The sequence below is a fragment of the Myotis lucifugus genome, unplaced genomic scaffold, assembly GCF_000147115.1.
Source record: "Myotis lucifugus unplaced genomic scaffold, Myoluc2.0 scaffold_541, whole genome shotgun sequence".
Lineage (NCBI taxonomy): Eukaryota > Metazoa > Chordata > Mammalia > Chiroptera > Vespertilionidae > Myotis > Myotis lucifugus.
Window position 1 is genome coordinate 196,367 of NW_005871589.1, and position 22,532 is coordinate 218,898.

At 37.7% G+C, this 22,532-nt stretch overlaps 1 protein-coding gene across 1 annotated transcript in view; it reads right to left on the reverse strand.

The window, feature by feature from the left end:
• Positions 1-486: 486 nt before the first annotated feature.
• The window catches only part of CLIC4 (chloride intracellular channel 4), a 28,203-nt gene continuing 6,157 nt past the window's right edge, over positions 487-22,532 (reverse strand). The window contains exons 2-5 of the mRNA XM_023745426.1: positions 22,380-22,505; positions 14,340-14,446; positions 5,092-5,273; positions 487-3,929 (exon numbers count right to left, since the gene is read on the reverse strand). Of these exons, the coding sequence (XP_023601194.1) occupies positions 3,765-3,929; positions 5,092-5,273; positions 14,340-14,446; positions 22,380-22,505 (580 nt within the window). The 3' untranslated portion in view covers positions 487-3,764. The remainder of the gene's footprint in view (positions 3,930-5,091; positions 5,274-14,339; positions 14,447-22,379; positions 22,506-22,532) is intronic.

Here is a 22,532-nt window from a genome sequence, read left to right on the forward strand (position 1 = left end):
AGTAATCTGGCTGAATTTTCTTATTTCTAATAGTAGGTTGGTCTTGGGTTTCTTTTATGTATATGCATTCACCTGCAAAGAACAATCATTTGGTCAATTCGTCTCAGTAATTTTAATGCACTGGCTAGGATACTGCTCTAATAAAGTAGCTGGAAATAGCTGTGATAGAGGGCAATCCTGTCTTATTCCTGACTTTAATGAAAGGGCTTCTGTTTCATATTTATATATGAAATTTGTTGGAAGTTCTTGGCAGATGTCTTTATCAGATTTGTTAAAATTTTACCTCTGTTCTATTTTGCTAAGAATGAGTACCATTACAGTTCTTATGAAATTGTTTATGCACCAATTGAGGTCATATGGGTTTTCCTCTTTAATGTATTAATTGTGCTGAATCACCCACTCGTGGGGGAAAAAAGTCTCAAATAAAACACTTTTACCCCAAATTATCATTTATTTTCATGAGGGGGGAGAAAAAAGAACCTTTAATGATAGTGAAAATATACTTTATTTTAATACAATAGCTGCCAGCAATATACTGGGTCCAGAGACAAAAGAAAAATACAAGCATTCTTCAATAGGCTTTCATTTGCCTTTTCAAATAATTTTAAAGGAAATACTCCAATTCTATTCAACATTATGACCTGGGGAGTTGAAACATTTTTCCATAATAAAAATATAAATTTGACAGCCCCAACATTTGATACTTTGTAAAGAATGGAATAAAATAGCCCACATAGTATATAGATAATGAATGCTTCCCTCTCTTTGAATCAAATACTATTACAGCCAGTATAAGAAATTGGTTGATCAATCAACTTGATGAAATGTCTATCAAAATGTTCATGAAAAAAATACGTATTTCTTATCATGTTTACCTTGTAGATATTTTCTAAATGGATATTTTAAATGCACAGAAATAAAAGCTATTTACATGCAACTCTGGAGAGACTCAAAACTCAACAGAAGTAAGACTGCCTAAATTCTAGAGTTGATCAATTTAGGGTAAGAGTATGTGTCAGAAATGTCTTAATTGTATACAGATTGCTCAGGGGCTTAAAGATAAGTTGTCTAAACCAAAGTTACCAAGAAAAAAGTCATATTAATTTCATCACAAGTCAACAATCCTAGTAAAAGGTAACAGAGCTGTACAGAAAAACTGCATTTACTCTTTCTTTTTAAAGGAAGTCATCAACTGAAATGGAGAACTTCCAACTGTTGAACACAAAACTTCACAGAATCCCTTGGGAAACAGAGCTTCCACTCAGACTCTAATCTCCTTGTTGGTTTAAGTGAAGGGGGAAATGATTCAGTAGTTGCCGAAATAATAACAGATGATTTCCATTATATAACCCATACACCACATGAATTGTCATGTAAACTTTTATTCCCAAATCTTCTAAGATTTAAGCTATAATCTTTGTACAAATATAAGATGGGGTAAAAGAGCATTTGCTGGGATCACCCTATTTACTGCCTTTTGTCCATTTGCCAATCTCAATTTCATTAACTAATTTCCCTGATAAAAGCAATGAGGTCTTTCTACAGAGAAAAAATCATTCTGCCTTCATCAATGTTGTAACAGTCCTACCTGTTCCTTGGACATTGAGAGGGATGCATCATGGGATACATTTTTTAAAGATAGAGAACAGTCATCGGATACATTTCTCAAAGATAGAGAATAAATATTCAAGGTAAAATACTTCACAATTGAGTTTTAGACTGTATTTTTCATCATTCTATTTGTTCTAAGGAATGATGCTCTTTCCTCATTAGCTCTCTATTCCACACCACTTAGTCCACCATTCACTGGAGAGAACAACACCCCTTCTTTTGACTCTTTTTCACCTCTAAGCTCTGAAGCAGGTTCAATATTACCCGGATGCCAAGTTACCACTATTTAAAAATAGGGAAAGTGACGATGGCTGTCTGTGTAGTGGTGGCAGATGTAACATTTCTACCCAATGAAGCTAATGCTATAGAATTTCTCAATAGATAACCTGTAGTAGTTCTTCCTGGAACCAGATAAATCAGCATCCAATATTAATTACACAAAAGGTGGGTGCTCAAACTTTTGATCAGCAATAGAGAATTTTAAGAAAAACAAAGCAAAAAAAAAAAAAATCTCCCTGAGCCAAATAGATACAATATGGAGCTTTACTTATCTTTTTGTACTTATTACTGGTACATTAAAAAAAAAAAATGCAGTATGCTTATAAAAATCAGGTTGCTTCCATACAGCCAGTGCTTACTAAATGTTAGCATATCAAAGGGAGGAAATCATTGCCATTTTAAAGCAATATACTTAAAATTTCCAAAAACAGCCTATGAGAAATAGGCTTCTTAAACAAGTTAGGTATAAAAAAATTACTGAAAGTTCTGTAGTAACAACTCTATCCAGAAAGTCCAATTGAAAAAAAAAATGAGTAAACAGCAAACTCGTTTTGTTTTCACTAAGCTCATCCTCCCTTGTTAGAGCACAAATAATTCCTGCTTTAGAACTTCAATTTAAAAAAACAAACATGCAGAACGCTACTCCTCAACGTGGCTGCGGAAAAATGTAATGGAAGGAAACGCAATGGCTGACATTAGGCAAAACTGCTGTAAATGTGCACTCACCATAACAACTATAATTTAGTCCAAAAGGCGTAAGCCCAAAGTCTAACAGTAAATAGGGGTGGATGGAACAGCTGCTAATCTGTGTGTTTTGTCTTATTTTCAATATAGGATGGAGAATGGGTTTTTTGGTTTCCCACATAAGCTTTAGAAACAAAATTCGATTTGATATTTTGACAAACCTTAATTTCTGTGTTAATTTTTACCTTCCTATTCATTGTACTGCTATAGCTAAGTCAACTAAATAGTAGTTTATGTAGTGTTGCTCAAAAGATCTACCAACAGCAAGATCTATGCTGACCTAAAAAGGAGCGTTTTAAAATAAAGCAGTAACGTTCCAAATGAATGGCACTGGGCAAAGCACGTTAGCAAACACCACACTGAGACAGGTACAAGGGGCCCGTTGGTTTAGTTTCTATGGATAAGATGCTCAAAAAAAGATTGAGAATATTATCCCTCCCTCTGAACTTTTAGCTTCTACATAGTGTCAGATGTTATCATTGGTGTAAAGAATAAATGCTTTTAGGAAACGTGAGAATCCATGTACAAAACAGAATAGCAAAATCTGTAGTGACTTCCTGTGGAAGGCTCTCTCCTCTGGTGGTGAAACCTTTAGCACTTCTCCAGGATAGACTAAACTGAAACAGAGGGTTTTGATACAGTAGCAATCCTTTCATATACTCTTACTAAATATAAAATTCCAAAAATACATAAATATCCCTTGTACCATGCATTATGCACCAGTTTGGGGCTGACTGATGAGGTCATGCTTACCAGTTTTAACAGTTAAACATTGCACCTCAAAAGTCCTGCCATCTATAACACAGTGAAAGGACAAAATGGGGAGGGCTCTAGAGATAGGAAACTACCTCTAAAGTACAAAAGTTTGTGATGAACTGTCTCCAAATTAGAAGAGAGGAGGATATGAGTTAGGGGAGGTAGGCAGGGTAAAATAATTTTAAAATAATACTGCTTAGGAGTGTATGTTTAAAGATAGCTACTATACCTTATCTATCCTTTATCCTAATCTTGAATAACTGCCATGTTCATGCAAAATAAAATTTCTATTTTATAGGAAGAGGAGCAGTCTGTTAGAAAAAGCATATTCTTAATCAGGAAGTGATGTGAAGACCTCTCTCAGAAGTGCTGTTTTACTTGGTCAGTCTTTTGGCTACATCATTATATGCTATTTCAACCTCCTTATCACTGGGGCAGGTATTGGTGAACTCGTCCCTACTATAAGCATTAGTTAAGTATCTCCAGATGCCAGTCATTCTTTTTGGAATATCAAAGTTGCGATATTTTTTGGCCACCACCTGAAAGACAAAGAGATCAAAAGTTAACATTTATTTTCCATGTTAACCAGAAACATCTCTAGATTTTAATGAAAACTGATTTTGTGAAACTCTGAGAACTCCTTCTATTTGAAAGAAAGCTTAATGTCCTCTATACCATTCTATCAATTCCATCAGAGAGGGGGAGAATGAAGTTAGAAGTCACCTTCAATCTAACTCGAATCCTATATAATAAAAGGCCAATATGCAAATTGACCAAACGGTGGAACAAGTCGCTATGACATGCACTGACCACCAGGGGGCAGAAGCTCAATGCAGACACTTAGCCAGAAGCCGAGCTCAGGGCTGGCGAGTGCAGTGGTGGTGGCGGGAGCCTCTCCTGCCTCGGTGGCAGCGCTAAGGAGCAGCGAGCCAAGTGGTAAGGGGCAAGTAAGCAGGTGGTAAGGAGCGAGGGGTCCCAGACTGCGAGAGCGATGTCTGACTGGAGTGGGCCTAAGCCAGCAGGCAGACATCCCCTGAGGGGTCCCAGACTGCAAGAGGGCACAGGCCGGGATGAGGGAAGCTCCCCTTCTAGTGCATGAATTTCGTGCACCGGGACTCTAGTTTTAAATAATGACGAGGACTGCAAACCACACCAGAGATTGAGAAATGTGACACTGACTGCAAACACCTGCTCTGGCCATCCAGAGACGGCCACGGGAAATCCCTGGGCAGATACTTAAAACACACACACACTATTTTAGATCTGTTTTCCTCTATCTCAACCTTTACTGCACAACTAGTGTTTATTACTATTCTATTTAGCAGTGTCTCATACAATACATGCTCAATAAGCATGTTTCCCTTGGATAGAAAAAGCCAGGTGATCACAGAGCAGAATCTGATTACATGTCAGTTAGCAAACTCCAATCCAAAGTTACCTGTTACATCTCTGAATTTTTATGCAGTCAGAGAAAAATGCAATGTCCCTCTTTCTCACACACCTCAATTTTCAGACATAATTTCCATTTCATTAACTCTATGATGTGTAAGGCCTAAGCAGCGTTAAAGTACACTATTTGGGGTGGGGGGGCGGTCCTAGTCATGTCAGAAGATCAGAAAAGTTTACGCACGAAGAAGCTCTGTCTTAGTACACAGTTGACTAGGTCTAGTGGCAATGAGACACCACATCCTACGGGCCTACCTTCACAATGTGCAGTTTGGGCAGCAGGTTGCAATCAGCCAATGTCATTTCATTGCCATCCAGAAATTTACGTGTGGAACACTTAATGTCCTCCATGCTATTCTCATCAATTTCATCAGGGAGGGGAGAATTCAGATATTCGTCCAGTTTCTGCAGTGTCTTCAAGAGACCCCTCTCCAATGCTGAAAGAAAGATGGGAATACGATGAGAAGGGAGCCCACCCAAGCCCAAAGGAGAAGCATTACCTTCAGTCAGTAACTGTTTGTCAAATGCTCGCTCTGACACTAAGCACAAAGACAAAACAGACAAGGTGCCTGCCCTCCTGGGCTTACTTACATGGGGCAGGGGCGTGAGACAGATTTGTTCAGATAAATATCAAAACAAGCATGACAGTTCCAGACAGTGGTGTCTAAAATCTTGTTAATAGCTCAACAGCCCACATATGAATACATAGCATAGATGATGTTTAAACTGGAAAGATTAGCCATAGCTGGTTTGGCTCGGTGGATAGAGTGTCAGCCTGTGGACTGCAGGGTCCTGGGTTGGATTCCGGCCAAGGGCACATGCGTGGGTTGCAGGCTCATTCCCCAGTATGGGGTTTGCAGGAGTCAGCCCATCAATGATTCTCATCATTAATGTTTCTCTCTCTCCCTTCCTCTCTAAAATCAATAAAAATATATTTTAAAAGATAATAAAAATAATAAACTGGAAAGATTGGTGAGAAAGAGCAAACCTTCTAGTTCAATTCTAGGGAAGAAAATCCTGCTGAAACAGACTTTTTACTTTCAATTTTAAGTTCTACTCCCCTAAGAATATTTGGATTTTTCACCACAAAATGTGTTGTTAAACCCCAATGCAAACAATCTGAGCAAAAACCCTGGAGTTTTTGCACTAATATTACACAGAAAGTCAAGAATAGCGTATTGCATACTAACATGAAAAACAGAAGTCAGATTAGAGCTGAACTGAGGGTGTCTCTAGACAAATAGATTAAAATGCTATAACTGTCGTGATTTAGAGAGAAGTGGGGCAGAGCCAACCCTGTGTATCTGGAAAGTCAAGTTAGTGACCTTCATAGAGAGGAGGCGGGGACACCATTAGAAAGGAATATGGAATAAATATAGACAGATCTTCTCTCCTCCTTTCTTAACCTTAACCTTCCCAATCCACCTTCACCCCCCACTCCCAGAATATATAAACTTACACAAATGATTACAGTCCTTGGTTGTAAAAGAAAGTTAAATATTATGAGTTGACAACCTTTTTAGCTATAAATTTGAATAAAGTTGGATCTATTATGGGAAAAGGCAAGTTCCACATGCTGCCCATTAGATATTTCACCAGCAACATAAATATATCCTAACCCAACACTTCTTCTTCCAAAATGCTCCCACCTACTCATCCCTTGGTCCCTTCAAGTAGTTCAGACAATAGACAGTGGCCTTAACTAGATAAAAAGGAATGATGGATTTTACACTGAAATAAGTCGGACAAAGACAAATACAGAGATACCTCATCTGACTGAGTCTGCTTTACTGTGCTTCACAGATATTGTGTTCTTTACAAACTGAAGGTTTGTGGCCACTTGTGTTGAGCAAAGTTTATCAGTGCCATTTTTCTTTTCTTAAAAAATATTTTTTATTTATTTCAAAGAGAGGAAGGGAGAGGGAGAGAGAGAAAAACATCAATAATGAGGGAGAATCACTGATTGGCTGTTTCCTGCATGACCCCTCCTGGGGATCGAGCCCGAAACCCCAGCATGTGCCCTGACCACGAATCGAACTGTGACCTGGTTAATAGGTCAACGCTCAACCACTGAGCCACACTGGCAGGGCTCAGTGCCATTTTCAACAGTGTTTGTTCACTTCATGTCTCTCTGTCACATTTTTGGTAATTCTTGCAGTATTTCAAACTTCCCCATTATTATTATATTCGTTATGGTGATACCTGACTCGTGATGTTTGATGTTAATATTGTAACTATTTAGGGGCACCACAAACCACACCCATATCAAACAGAACTTTATCAATCAATGTTGTGTGTGTTCCGACGGCTCCACTGACCGGCCATTCCCCCATCTCTCTCCTTCTCCTCAGGCCTCCCTATTCCCTGAGGCACAATATTAAAATAGGCCAATTAAAAACCCTACATGGCCTCTAAGTATTTAGTGAAAGGAAGAGTCACATTATTTCTCACTTTAAATCAAAAGCTACAAATGATTAAGCTCAGTGAGGAAGGCATGTTGAAAGCCAAGGTAGGCCAAAAGCTAGGCCTCTTGCGCCAAACAATTAGCCACGCTGTGAATTCATGCAAAGGAAAGTTCTTGAAGTTCTGCAGCCCATGGATCGAGGAGTAATTTTGACTGTCAAGTCTTATTTAAGAAATACATTTTGTAAAGCTATCGCTGCCATAAATCATGCTCCCTTTGATGGATCTGGGCAAAGTACATTGAAAACCTCTGGAAAGGAGTCACCACTCCGGATGCCATTAAGAACATGCATGAGTCATGGGAAGAGGTAAAAAATACCAACATTAACAGGTGGGAGGTGGTGGATTCCAGCCCTCGTGCATGACATTGAGGGGTTTAAGATTCAGTGGAGGAAGTGGCTGCAGATGTGGAGGAAACAGCAAGAGAACTAGAATCAGAAGCAGAGCCTGAAGGTGTAACTGAATCACTGCAATCTCATGATAGAACGGATGAGGGGTTGCTTCAAATGCATGAGCAGAAGTGGTTTGCTGAGATGAAATCTACTGGTGAAGATGCTGTCAAGATTGCTGAAGTGACAACAAAGGATTAGAATATTGCATGAACTCAGTTCAAACAGCAGCAGCAGGGTTTGAGAGCACTGACTAATTCTGAAAGAAGTTCTATTGTGGGTAATATGCTATCGAACAGCATCACATATTACAGAAAAACCGTCCAGGAAAGGAAGAATCAGCCAAGGAGGCAAACTTCATTGTTCTTATTGTAAGAAACTGCCATAGCCACACCACCACCCTGATCAGTCAGCTGCCAACATGGAGTCAAGACCCTGCACTGCAAAAAGATTATGATTCATAAAAGACTTGTGCACTCACTAGATTATAGTAGGAACATAACTTTTATATGTACTGGGAAGCCAAAAGTTCATGTGACTCATTTACTGAGATATCGCTTTATTGCAGTGATCTGGAACAGAACCCACAGTATCTCTGAGGTATGCCTGGACCATATTGTTTAACTTATATGTAGAATCTAAAGAGCAAAACAAATGAACAAACAAAACTCATAGAAACAGAGAATAGATGGATGGTTATTAGAGGGAAAGGAGGTTGGGGAATGGGCAAAATTGGTGAAGGGTGAAACTAGAATTATTGTGGTGATTATAGCATATACAAAGATCACATTGTTATGTTGTACACCTGGAAACGAATGTAATGTTACAGACCAAGTTTACCACAGAAACATTGGGATAATGATTATAATTGTCTAAATTTCCATGAGAGCTAAAAATAAAAGACTGCACAAAAAAATTTTTAAATGCAAAAAAGGCAGTATCACTGAATATCTTGTAGTTTTTAATATGCTTTTTAAAAATGTATTAGTGTGGTAATTGCCAGGCGGAGGGGGCAGAAGGGAGGTGGAGGGTATAGGGGGCATATATGGTGATGGAAGGAGACTTGACTTGGTATGGTGAACACACAATACAGTGTACAGATGATGTGTTGTGCGGATGTGTGCACCTAAACCTATATAATTTTGTTAACCAGTGTCACTCCAATCAATTCAATAGAAAGAAAGAAAAATTTATTAGTTATGTTCAGTCCTTGATACAGGTACTTTCTATTACTATTACATTTTAAAACCTTTATATTTTTAAACTCAGGGCTGGTTTACACTAAACTAATAGTCTACTAAATCATGAACTTCTCCCTTGTATGATTACAATGAACAGAAGCATGGCCAGTAAGGAAGATAACATTGCCTAAATTTAAACACTGAAATGATGTCTGAAATGGATCTGAGTGGTCTGGCAAGTGAGCAAGCTAGTAATCTTCAACCTATTCTAAATAAATCCTTTTTATGAATTAATTTTCAAATGTATCCAATAGAAAATAAAATATCTTAAATTTACAAGGTTTATGTCATATGATGCTTAGGATCCCAGATGTAAGGCACGAACTAAAATTAAGATAGCAAAACATTACAATTATTGTTCTTTCTATAATTCTGGGCTTAGCACAGCACCTGCAATCAAGTTGAATTGTTGTACCTGACTAGAATCTTGGGTAATTTTTCAAAGTTAAAAATGTCAGAATAAAAGGTATATTAGTGAACACAAAGAATGCTGAATTAGTTTGCTACAATTTTTATGTGTCAATATAACGGATGGCCAACAAAATAAAGAAAAATAGAAGTATCGAAAGGCACTAAAGAGCATCATTTAATAAACAAGTTTTGAAACCATCACAAAGGAATTTGAAGTTGGTTGAGAATAAGAAAATGTAAAGATTAACCACTAGGAGGCAGTAGCTAGCCACCAGAAAGTAGCTCCTTGTCTTTTGTAATTAATAAGTAGCACTATTGTTCTCCAATACCCCTGCTGTAGTAACACTCGCATCTCTAAAAAGGTCTTTCAAAGGCTCTCAAAAAAATGAGTACATATAATAGAAGCCATACAGTCAGTTTTAAATTATGGAAATCAAAACACCCTTTTTTGCCTAAGAGAACACAGCAAAATTTAAGATTAGCACACATGCACACACCAGGCTCAGAAGTATGGGGAAATGAATACAAAATTTCACGTTAGTGGAAATATTAACTGGTATACACTTTTGGAGAATAAAATGTTTTAACCTATTTGGGATCTAGTACAAGGCAGTATTGTTTGTCATAATGAAAAAAACCGGAGACAATCTCAATGTCTATCAACAGGGATATGGTTAAAAATCCATGTTATGAAATATTGAGCAGCATTTCTTAGGCAATGAAGTAAAGTTCGATATTCTAAAGAATTTCCGCCACATAATATGTGAAAAAGACAAGTGCATAATGTAAATATATAAACACACATTTATGTACACTGCAAAATTACATAGAAAAAAGGATGTGTACTGTTGGGGAGAGATTACACAATGTGATTAAGGATCACTGAAATTTTATTAAATTTGTATTTATACTACTTGAACTTTTTAAATAAGCAGGCATAACTCTATTACCTGCATAATTCGAATGAGTAAACATAAGGCAGAAACCATTAAATGTAACAAGTCCCTAATTGTTGTAGAAAACAATACAATTCACAAAGAAGAAAACAGAAATTATGAACACTTACATGGATAAAACTATATTTTAAATCTCCTGCTAGTTTTAATAAAGGATAATCTGACATAAACAATGTTTAAAGGCTAGGTAACACATTAGAGGAAAACACGAGAAGTAGTGCGTATTTAAAGATGGTTAAATATATAATGCAGTTTCATAGCTATAATGATTAACAATCATCCTCTGATTCCACTTTTCCAGAAAGAGAGGAAGGGAAGGAGAATGAATCTTGAATGAATAGGAACTCATTAGAACCTAAAGATTCAATTCCTCCATTTAAAAATAGGAATTTGGACATTAAGGAATATGCTTCAGAGCATATAATGGCAGGTTTTCATCACTAGTAAATTCAGGGAAATGAAGAATATTATAAATACCAAACAGACTAATAAATTATCTATTAGTTACATTTGGGGGCTTAATAAGTTATATAAATTAACTGGAGGGATAAACAGATTTGGGACAGGTCGTACCTAACCCATCCCCGTAAAAGGAATTACTCATTAATCTCCTTTAATGCTTCAAAAGATTTCACAAACTCTTACTCCCAACCAACTTGGACGTGTTACCAAAAGAATTATATATTTTACCTATCAATCTCTCTATCTCTCAATTTATCTATCATCAGTGTTTATTTTATTCTTTAAATCTTATGTTTACTTTGGACCCCAACCTAAAATACTGTAGCATCTAGGCATTTAATCCCTTACTGAGAATGAGGTCTTAAAATTGCCCAAAGCTTTGTAAAATATTAGAGTTTATAAAATATTTCACAGGCTGGTAAAACTAATCAAAGACCTGCCTATAATGACTTACCATATAAAATAACAAATCCATCTCTATGTAAGTTGTTCATTATTTGGAGAAATAAGGAGGTGGATCATTCATTTACTGTGCTTATTTAAGGCATTTAATTGTATGAGACAGGTAAGAGACTTGCAACAAATATACATAAGGGAGACCCATTAAGGTACAAAATTATTTGGAACATTGTTTTCTAAAGTCTCATGGCAGTGACAGGCCCCTGTGGGGAGAAGTTGCTTAGCAACTGGAATTCTTATTTACCAACAGGTAATTTAATATAAGGCCTTCTAAGTTATGCACTGTGCAATCCACTGTTGTTTGTTCTTATTGGTTACAGAATTCTCAGGACAGTAAGCATAGGTGGCTACTTAAGACAGTAACAAATTATTAGGAAAAAATAGAATACAAAGCTATACTTAAATGACTCATTCTCTGCCCCCAAACCTGTCCACCAAAGCAATTTTTTAAGCAAACACATTTTTTTCCTCTCCTCCCCACCAAGTGTCAAAAGAAATTCAACCACTCTCCAGCTTCCAAAAGCCACAAAGAGAAATGAAAACATTATGATTTAACTAAGAGCATTCCAAGAACTATGCAGCAAGAGCATCTGGATATAAAAGACAGTTTTATGAAAAGGAAAGGGCCGAGGCCGGTTTGGCTCAGTGGATGGAGCGTCGGCCTGCGGACTGAAAGGTCCCGGGTTCGATTCCGGTCAAGGGCATGTGCCTGGGTTGCGGGCACATCCCCAGTGGGAGATGTGCAGGAGGCAGCTGATTGATGTTTCTCTCTCATCAATGTTTCTAACTCTCTCTCTCTCTCTCTCCCTTCCTCTCTGTAAAAAATCAATAAAATATATTTTAAAAAAAAAAGAAAAAAAAAAAAAGAAAAGGAAAGGTAGAAGAGTATAGAAACTGCAGACAGAGCGTGCTCCAGTGTAACTGTTTACTTAGTGTGGAAAAGGCTTAGACAGAAACACGAGTCAGAAAAAAAATCAATTACGAAGGAGAGCTGCTCCCAAACAAGACAGCCTCTCGAACGTATTTAACAGATGTAAGCCAGGCCTGAGCACTGACCTTCTCCCTTTTCTCCCTTCACTGTAGAAAAACATTTCATGCAGCGAATATGAATTATTCCAGGAACCATTGAAATTCAATACTAATTTATAAAATGTAATCATAATTTTTTAAAAGCCTGAAAAGCTTAGAAATCTGTCTAAATGATAAGGAAATCAGCAACTGTTTCAATTTTTTTAAAAATGTTATTCTTGCTTAAACAGCTCTGATCCCCCACCCCACCCGACCCCGCTTTCATACTCTTGGCCATTTGCTGCCATAAACTCCTACCCAAAAGAACCCGTCTAGGGTCACCCACAGCGTTAGGGACAAAAAAACAGCAAGAGGCAAATCACTCACTTCAGATCACCCTACACTCAGAAGTTTCTCCCACATGTTAAATTTTGTAAGGGTGGCACTGAGCAGCAGAGAAATAAGATGTCAGGAATCTTGGTAACAAGTGCTCTGTTGTGTTGTTACAAAGTTTTCCTACTTTGAAAAGTCATTAGTGACACAACAGCTTTGTATTCAAAAAGCACACAAATGTATATTTTATATATTTAAGTATCACATATTCATATATTTCTTCTTTAAATAGGAAAATATATATGAAAAAAAAATTCAACAGTCTATAGGGGTGGAGAACCTTTATTCTGCCAAGGGCCATTTGGATATTTATAAGATTATCCGAGGGCCATACAAAATTATCAGCTTAAAAAATTAGCCTGTTATATTTGGTCAAACATTTAATTAACTCACCCCCAATGCCTTGGCAGGGCCAGACCAAATGATTTCACGGGCCTTTGCCCACAGACAGGACGTTCCCCACCCCTGTAAGACAATGGTGGAGTCCCTGACCAGGTGGCTCAGTTGGTTAAGGCGTCATCCTGATACCCCAAGGTTGCTGGTTCCATCCACAGCCAGGGCACAAGAATCAATCAATGAATGCATAAATAAGTGGAACAAAATCAAATCAATAAATAAAAACAAAAATAAAAATGATGATTAAAACCTTTAGGAGCTAGCTTTTTGGTTATTGTTGTTAGTCTTAATTAAATACTAATGCTCTCCCTATACAGTTTCTTAACATCCCAAAGGAAAGAAAAAGGGAAATTAGTGGATGGTGGGGTTAAACAGGTTCATTAAATGGGACCTCTTTCAGCCCAGCCAATGTGGCTCAGTTGCTTGGGCATCCTGCCGTGCTCTGAAGGGTTAACGATTTGATTCTGATCAGGACACATGCCTGAGCTGCAGGTATGTTTGGTGAATGAACTAATGAGAGAGTGTGTCCTTTAATAAATAAAAGAAAATCTCATCCCTATTACCTAAACCATTCTCACCATGAAAATGTGACTTGAAATTAAAATCCTACTTTTAGGATGCAGAGAAATTTGAAAGGCTGGTGAGTCTAAAGGCTCTCTTAGAGCAAATCCAAAAATTGCTCTGTAAGGATAATTAGCACAAAAACCCACTGAGGCTGATTTTAGAATGCTGGCACCTAACAATAAACAAGATTTAGTAATGGTTTAAATTAAGCGCCATCGATCCATTGTTTTTTGTTTGTTTGTTTATGTTTTTTTAATATATTTTATTGATTTTTTTACAGAGAGGAAGGGAGAGGGATAGAGAGTTAGAAACACTGATGAGAGAGAAACATCGATCAGCTGCCTCCTGCACACCCCCTACTGGGGATGTGCCCGCAACCAAGGTACATGCCCTTGACCGGAATCGAACCTGGGACCCTTCAGTCCACAGGCTGACGCTCTATCCACTGAGCCAAACCAGTTAGGGCTCAATCCATTGTTTCTGATGCGCCATTAGTTCTTTGCATAGCTCCCTTCACACAATATGAGAACAAATTCTCTCAATAAACATTTTATCACACACCTACTATATTGCTAGGTACTGTCCCATGAGCTAAGGACTTAACCTGGTTTTTCTCAAATCTCTGATCAACTGTGAAAGCCAGTTTTTAACACATATGGGAATGTCCGGACTCCAAAGTATTCATTTATAATCATTCTCATAATAGGGGTGGTTGTTTTTTGGTTTTTTTTTGCAGTGATAATCCAAACATTCTTTTTTACCTTCATTAGCCTCTGGCCTTGAATTCTTAATATATGCAGAGAACTTGGCAAAGATGTCCATTCCAGCAGTATTTGATTCTGGGTGCTTTGGCGAAAGCTTTAAGTACCTAAATGGAAAAGTGATAATGTATTACAGATCCCCCAAAGATACGTTAGCATAAATCCCCTCAATCAACAAACCATTGTGCTAGCAGTTACTAGACATCTTTTAATAGTTATTATTACTCTAAGAAATACCATCATCTGTTTTCTAGGATACTTTTTAAAAATATATTTTTACTGACTTCAGAGAGGAAGGGAGAGGGAGAGAGAGAGAGAGAGAGAGAGAGAGAGAGAGAGAGAGAGAGAGAAACATCAACGATGAGAGAGAATCACCAATTGGCTGCCTCTTGCAAGCCCCACACTGGGGATCGAGCCCACACCCTGGGCATGTGCCCCAAGCGGGAACCAAACCCTGACCTCCTGATTCATAGGTCGACACAACCACTGAGCCATGCCAGTCGGGCTGTTTTCTAGGATATTTTTAAGATTTTTTTTTCCTTAGGAAACAAAGCTCTGCACAGTGTTTTTGTTCACACATTAATATTCTTGGCAATCAAAAGGTATCCGCACTCCACCTACGTTTTACAAACTAAAATGCTGAGGAGACTGTCTACTTGTTCAGAGACTTGTGCCAAGCCAGTGGGCACTTTAGAAAGAGATCCCTCGAGCGGCGCTAAGGAAACTTTCTGTGACGATGGAAATATTCTGTATCTGAACTGTCCAATCGGTATCCCATTAGTGATATGTGGCTATTTGAACATGAATTTAGAGTCACAGCAATTAAATCAAGTTAAGAATTCACATTCTTCCAGCCGCAGAGCTTTCTTAAGTAGGAATGCTAGCCCGATGCTTGGTGTGTGGTGCCCTGAACCAGCCCTGGGCAGCAGCGCCAGAGAACCCTGACAGCAGCAAAGTCTAGGCTGGTCAGCATCTTGTTCATCCAGAGGGTTAGGGGCAAAGGCAGCGAAAGGCAGATCACTCACTTCAGATGACCCTACTCAGGACTTTCCAAAACCTCTTCTATATTAAATTTTGTAAGGGGCACTGGGCAACAGAAAAATAAGATGGCGGGAATTTTGCTAGCAAGTGCTCAGTTGTGTTGTTACAAAGTTTTCCTACTTGGAGAAGTTATTAGTGACACAACAGCTTCAAAAAAAAAATGACACAAATGTGTATCTTACATATTTCAATTTCAAACACACATACTCATATGTTTTTTCCTCAAATTGGAAAGTACATGTAAAAAAGTTTAACACTTTGCTCTTGCCTCTGGCATCAGCTCCAGGGACTCAGAGCTAAAGGAATTCAGACTCAAAGAACCACTTTAGGAAAGGTTTATCTGCTAAAAGGCCCTCCAAAACTTCACCGGAAAATGGGCTTTCGGGGCAGTACGACTTTAGAAAAATATCTTATATTGAACTATAATTTAGATTTATTTATATATTTTAAGGTACTGTTTTACCACTTTAAATTAAAGATGAAGATGAGGTATTTTTAGATAGAAATTTAGTTCAATTGCGAGGTGTGGTTTCAGGTTAGTTCTTATAGTCATTATTTTTTACACTTTACTATTTTGAATTCAAGAAATAATATATTTTCTAAAAATTGGACACAGTAGCCCTAGCTGGTTTGGCTTAGTGGATAGAGTGTCCGCCTGCGGACTGAAGGGTCCCAGGCTCAATTCTGGTCAAGGGCACATGCCTGGGTTGCAGGCTCAGGCCCCAGTAGGGGGTGTGCAGGAGGCAGCCAATCAATGATTCTCTCTCATCACTGATGTTCCATCTCTTTCTCCCTCTCCCTTCCTCTCTGAAATCAATTTTTAAAATAATAAATAAATAGATAGATAGATAGATGATAGATAGATAGATAGATAGATAGATAGATAGATAGGACACAGTATTCTATATGGGTAAGAAGAATATAAAATATCTATGAAACATTTATATGTTCAAGCTATCTTTCTTTTTTAATATCTCTCAATTTTTAAGCTTAAAGATTTCTCTTATAAACAAAAGTATTTAAATAACTATTTTTAGTGAAAAATTATAGTAAGTTAATTTCTCCTGAGCTTTTATATATACATATATATATTGCGTATGTATGTTTTTTTCTTCCCATCTATAGAAAACCTTATCCCCACACACTTTTTTTTGTTTGTTTCCCTACCTGAGCTGTAACAGTTAATCCCTTCTTCAACATCCCTGGGTTTCCCTTAACTACAAAAACAACCAACTTCCAACTTAAATGCTTTCACCACTGGTAATACAGTACCTTCATTGACTCATTCCAACAAAAAAAAAATAGTGCAAGGAACATAAATGCCTATCCAAATACATTTATGTCTTTCTCTAGCCAAGTTTCCAAAATTAGTCTTCTTTTCCCCAACCAATATTTAGCTGTACCAACTTTTTCTACTAAAGTAAACTTCATAATTTCCAAAATAACTTACAGGAAGGCAGGCTTACATTACAGATCATGTACATATTCACCCTTCATACATGATATTTCTACAGATCATGTATATATTCACTATTCATACATAATAATTCTAATTATTATCTATTATGTGTCAGGCATTGTACTAAGTGTTGGGGATGTAATGATGAGCATTTCTATATGAGCACACTTGGTAGAGATCTATTTTGATGAACAGGTAAGAGTGAAGGACTGTCAATCAGCATATCCTTATTCATATGGAAAGAGACGCTATTAAAATTTTTTTTAAACACTGTCTCTAAAGCAGGTTAAACATGCCCTGTTTTTCCCTTCCAAGACAAACCATTAAGTGTGTGTTAACTTAATGCATACAATACTATAGCTACAAGAGACCTTCTCAATGTTTCATTTTGCCTAAAAGGAATTATTTTCCAGCTCTAGTCACTAGATTAAAAGTTTCCCCAAACTAAAACACACGTATTTCCAGTCCTCACGTGCAGTGTTGTTAAAACATAAATCAGCCCAGCTAGTGTGGCTCAGTGGTTAAGTGTTGACCTATGAACCAGGAGGTCATGGTTTAATTCCTATAAGGGCACATGCCCAGATTTCCGGCTCAATGATTCTCTCTCATCACTGATGTTTCTATATCTCTCTCCCTTCCTCTCTAAAATCAATAAAAATATATATTTTAAAAAACTATTAAAACATAACACTGGATTTTAATAAGTCATCAATTATTATTAGTTTTAACAGCTTGATAAAACAATAATTTTCAATTATTGTGAACATTCATTTTAACATTTAACAAAAGGAAGGCAACTAGTTAATAAAAGGCTATGTGTCAATCATAGAATGGACATGAGCATACTGGGTATTTAGACTTTTAGATTAGTTCTTTACTCTGTATTAATGGTAGACTAGCTAATAATATTTCCATCATTTTAGGAAAGGTTTCATATATTTTCTCCTTTCTCGTACTAATGTAAGAATAAAGTCTGGTTATACAGCTTATTAAATTATCCTTATATATTTAACTTTGTTTTTTTTTGTCTGAGAAAGTTTATTTAGAAAATCAGAGAGGTAGAAGAAATCAGCTTAGGAAACAAGTTACAGAGGCAAAAAAAAAAAAAAGGGCCCCTGGAACTTAAGCAACAAGGAAGCCCTGACTGGTTTGGCTCAGTGGATGGAGCGTCGGCCTGCGGACTGGAGGGTCCCAGGTTCGATTCCGGTCAAGGGCATGTACCTGGGTTGCGGGTGCATCCCCAGTGGGGGGTGTGCAAGAGGCAGCTGATTGATGTTTCTCTCTCATCGATGTTTCTAACTCTCTATCCCTCTCCTTCTCCATCCTCTCTGTAAAAATATCAATAAAATATATTTTTTTAAAAAGAGACAAAGATGATGCCCCCAAGGGAAGAGGGAGGGGAAAGGTGGGGGGAAACTCTACAGACAGCAGCACTGGGTCCTCAGTCTTTTTTTTTTTTTAATTGATTTCAGAGAGGAAGGGAGAGGGAGAGAGAGATAGAGTCATCAGTGATGAGAGAGAATCATTTGTCGATTGCCTCCTGCATGCCCCGTACTGGAGACCAAGCCCACAACCTGGGCATGTACCCTGACTGGGAATCAGACCCTGACCTCCTGGTTCATAGGTCGACGCTCAACCACTGAGCCACACCGGCCGGGCTGGGTCCTCAGTCTTGAGGGTATTTATCTGGAAGTCGCAGGGGAGGATCCCAAAAGGATATTCATCAGCTTTCCAGGTGAATACATTCAACTTTCATTGCCTGTATTTCTCATTTTTTTAAAAGGCTTCATAATACCTTTGGGAGCTCTTCTCCAAAATTATCTAGCTTTCTCTATCCTTCTATCCTTTTATCAGTAAGTTAGCCAAGTGTACAGTCCTGCTTCAGTTAAAATTCCAAGTTTCAAAGCTTCTTGAAAGCTTTTTTTGGGCGGGGGGTGGGATGGAGGAGGCAAAGTAGTTCCTTCATTCAAGCAAGGGGAACTAAAAACAAAACCATAAACACTTTCCCCATCGAAGAAAAAAGAGAGTTTCTTCTTAAAACCTATAGTTACACTGACCAGCAAAAGCTGCTTGAGTTAAGCTTTCATTTCGTCTGTAAATGCAAAACAACTCTAGAACAGACAGTTGCCTGTATTTATATTTGTCATGGCTAAACCAGAAGTGCTCACATAAAAACACTCTGTTCTCATTATCATCAAATGCCAAAAACATTTATTAGAAATGCTAGGTTTTAGTCTACCAGCTTGTACAACAATTCTGCCTTCGCCTCATCCTATTTGGAAACAAGAAGGCTTACAATTTTGTGAGGAGGATCAGCAGAGTTAAGGACCTGAAGGTCTACCTGTTCTAGAGAAATGACAGTGAGCAGGATGGTCCCGGAATGCCACAGAACAACAAAGGAGAGGGAGAGGAATGCAGGTCACAGTCCCAGAAACCCGTCTCCTCCTGGTCCTCCTCTCCATACAATTCTGCGTGACAGAGACGACTATGCTGCCTGCTGAGCAGTTCACATCACGGGTTGCAGCGCCCACGGAAGGGAAGGAATTCCCAATCCAAACATGCTGCTGCACTGCATATAAACAAAAGCTCGTCAGAAGTTAAACCTCACCTACTTTTTAAAAAGGACTCATTAAATTCAGTGTGACAACCACCTTCAGTCCAGCCTGCTCATCAGAGTAAAGTAAATTTTCTAGGATTTCTCGACCCTTCCTTTAAGCGTGAGCTAGCCTTCAATTTGGTACTCTTTAATGCACAATCCCACTTAAAGACACATTTCACCTCTTATAAAAGTCAAACTCAACGAAATGAGAATCAGAAAGAAGACAACAGGAGAAACATAGGTTTTTGAAGTTACATAGACCTGGCTTTGGAATAAGTACGTCAGCTCTGCCACCATTAACCCTGGACAAATTGTTTGGATTACTCATCTTCGGGTTCTTCACGAAGTCTTTGAAGACTGAGATAATCCACAAAATAATCCATTAATGCACTGTACACAAGGCACATAATGGCACTTGAATGTTAGTTAATAACAGCAGAAGTATTAGCAACATCAAAAACGCTCCTTTCTAAATTAAGTGAATTATAAAACTATTTAGGAACTCTCTTTAGATTATAACCTACAACATAAAAGCAAAGAAATTACCCTTAAAGAGAATTTAGCACACCGTGAACCCTTTATAACAGAAAGATCTCCAAGTTTTAAATTAAATTATTTAAACTGAAAGGAAAGACCATCTCTGGTTAAAGTATCTGTATGAATACATCCAAACAAAATGAGGCTGAAATTTCTATGTATAAAAAGCAAAGTGAAAATGTTTATTTCCGTGGTCCAATTCAAAAACCGATGTCTTACAGAGGACTGGACGTGAAGAAACCGGAATATGCTGGTATTAGATCTATTATCTTAATGTCCATTTCCTCTGAGAAAAATAACAAGAAGGTCTAATAAAAAATTATTTTTGGCCTTAACTGGTTTGGTTCAGTGGATAGAGCGTCAGCCTGCGGACTCAAGGGTCCCAGGTTCGATTCCGGTCAAGGGCATGTACCTTGGTTGCAGGCACATCCCCAGTAGGGAGTGTGCAGGAGGCAGCTGATCGATGTTTCTAACTCTCTATCCCTCTCCCTTACTCTCTGTAAAAAATCAATATAATATATATTAAAATAAAAATGAAAATCATCATTCTCCCCTTTAAAAAAAAATTTATTTTTGTTGTTGCTGTTGATGAAGACTATATGAAAATATAAGAAAATGTCCTATCTTGGGAGAATTTACACATTAAACACTTCAGACAAAACACAGTTTTCTTCACAGAGGATGGCAAGTCATTCATTCAGACTGTTCCTCTGTTTATAATGTAATGTTGATACAATGATCTACAGTTACAGGAGAGGAGGATCGCTTTCATTACTGTCTGAGGACAAGCAGACAAATGTGGAACTTCCCTCGGGGCTGACAGACTTTTAAAAATAAAAAGGGATCTAGTAGGTTCTATGATGCAACATTCTTTCATAAGTTATTTCTACTAAGTTGAATATACGGTTGTAACAGCTCCTTACTAATATGTATAAACCTACAATTTACATTTTGCAAATACAAAGATCCCAGTTTTGATTTATTGGTATTCTGCTTATATACAAGGTCTGGAAGAAAAGGCAAGACACAGTTTTATTAGTGTTGGTCTGAAGAAACTTTACTAGGATGGAAGGAAGGTTTGGACTCCTGATAAGTAGAGGTAAAAGAAGTTTGAAGCTCTTAGAAAAACAGGAAGGAAGGCAGAGGATAAGCTTTTATAATACAGGATTAAGAAAATGAAATTTTAAGCTTAGTACAAGATTGCTAAACAGAGGCCAATTCTGTTCATAATGGAAGATGGGTTAGATACCTCCAGGTCTCCAAAAAAACCACTATTGATACAAAATTATTCTTCTGCCTAGAATGATTGCCACTCCTTCCCTCACCTGGTGAATGCCACTTTTTAAAAATTAAAGTTTAATTCAAGTATCATCTATAAAGCCTTTCCCGATTCCCTCTCTTTCTTTTTTGCCATTTAATCATTTATTTTTCAGTTACAGTTGATCGACTCACTTTCCCAAACCACCACCACCACCACTACCACCATCCATATTTGTGCTGCAGGAACTATGGCTTATTCACTATTGTGTCCACAAGGCTCTGTTGCCCAATAACTGTTTGCACAGTGAGTGAATGAATGAATATTGAGTCATTAGTTATTTTGGAAACCTGACTCAATAATACCATTCCTGGGAAATTTATCTGGATATAGAAGATAAACGATGGTAACTAGCAAGAAAGGCATGGGGGGGGGGGGGGAATTTTTTTTTTTTTTTCAGTTTTGAAGATAATGAAACTGGAAAAGCCTAAAAGAATTCAGTAATTCTTTAAACCTATGCCAAGATTACAGTATGATGCAAAACTGCCTATCTGCATCTTAGGTAACTGTCATGAGAGTTCATCTAGTCTACAACTGTACTTTACATTATAGGAAATAGACCTACAAAACTGTTAACCATGTAGGACTTGGGGATCTAGAACACCTCAAAGAAATACATAAATAGAAAATTAATCCCAGGGACACAGTCTAAAAAGTCAATTCCCTTGGGTGGTAGCTTCAGAACGTTACCTTTGAAATGACCTGGTAAGAAATCCCCCAGCAACCTGCACCACACACCTGCTTATACATCCTGGCTGAGTTCAGTTTAAATTTGTCTTTCCCCATCTTTTCTCCTCCCTAAACTTCTCTTTAAACTTAGAACCAATGTCCCTCTAATAACCAGTCTTTCCTGGCCTATCTTACACCATGTCCTCTACAGCATCCTACCTAATTAGATTCCTACCTTTCTTAATGTAGCTACTGGCCTCGCCAGAAGCCAATTCTGACATCTGTGTGGAATTATAATAAATGAAGGGAAGTCCTGGTCATTCCAACTTAACACTGTGAGAATTTAACTCAAGTACCAGTCAAGACAAAGCTTTAAAGAGATGGAAGAATTTCCATGCATTTTTCTTTAATACTCACTTGGGAGGGCATAAGACTTCTTCAAGAAATTCTTCAATTTTATTTACATCTGTTTTGACTTCATTGTTGAAAGTTATAAATGGTGGATGGGTCCCAGGAGCCAAGTTCTGCAGGTCTACAGGCTTCCTGTTAAACAAAAACAGTGGTCAAATT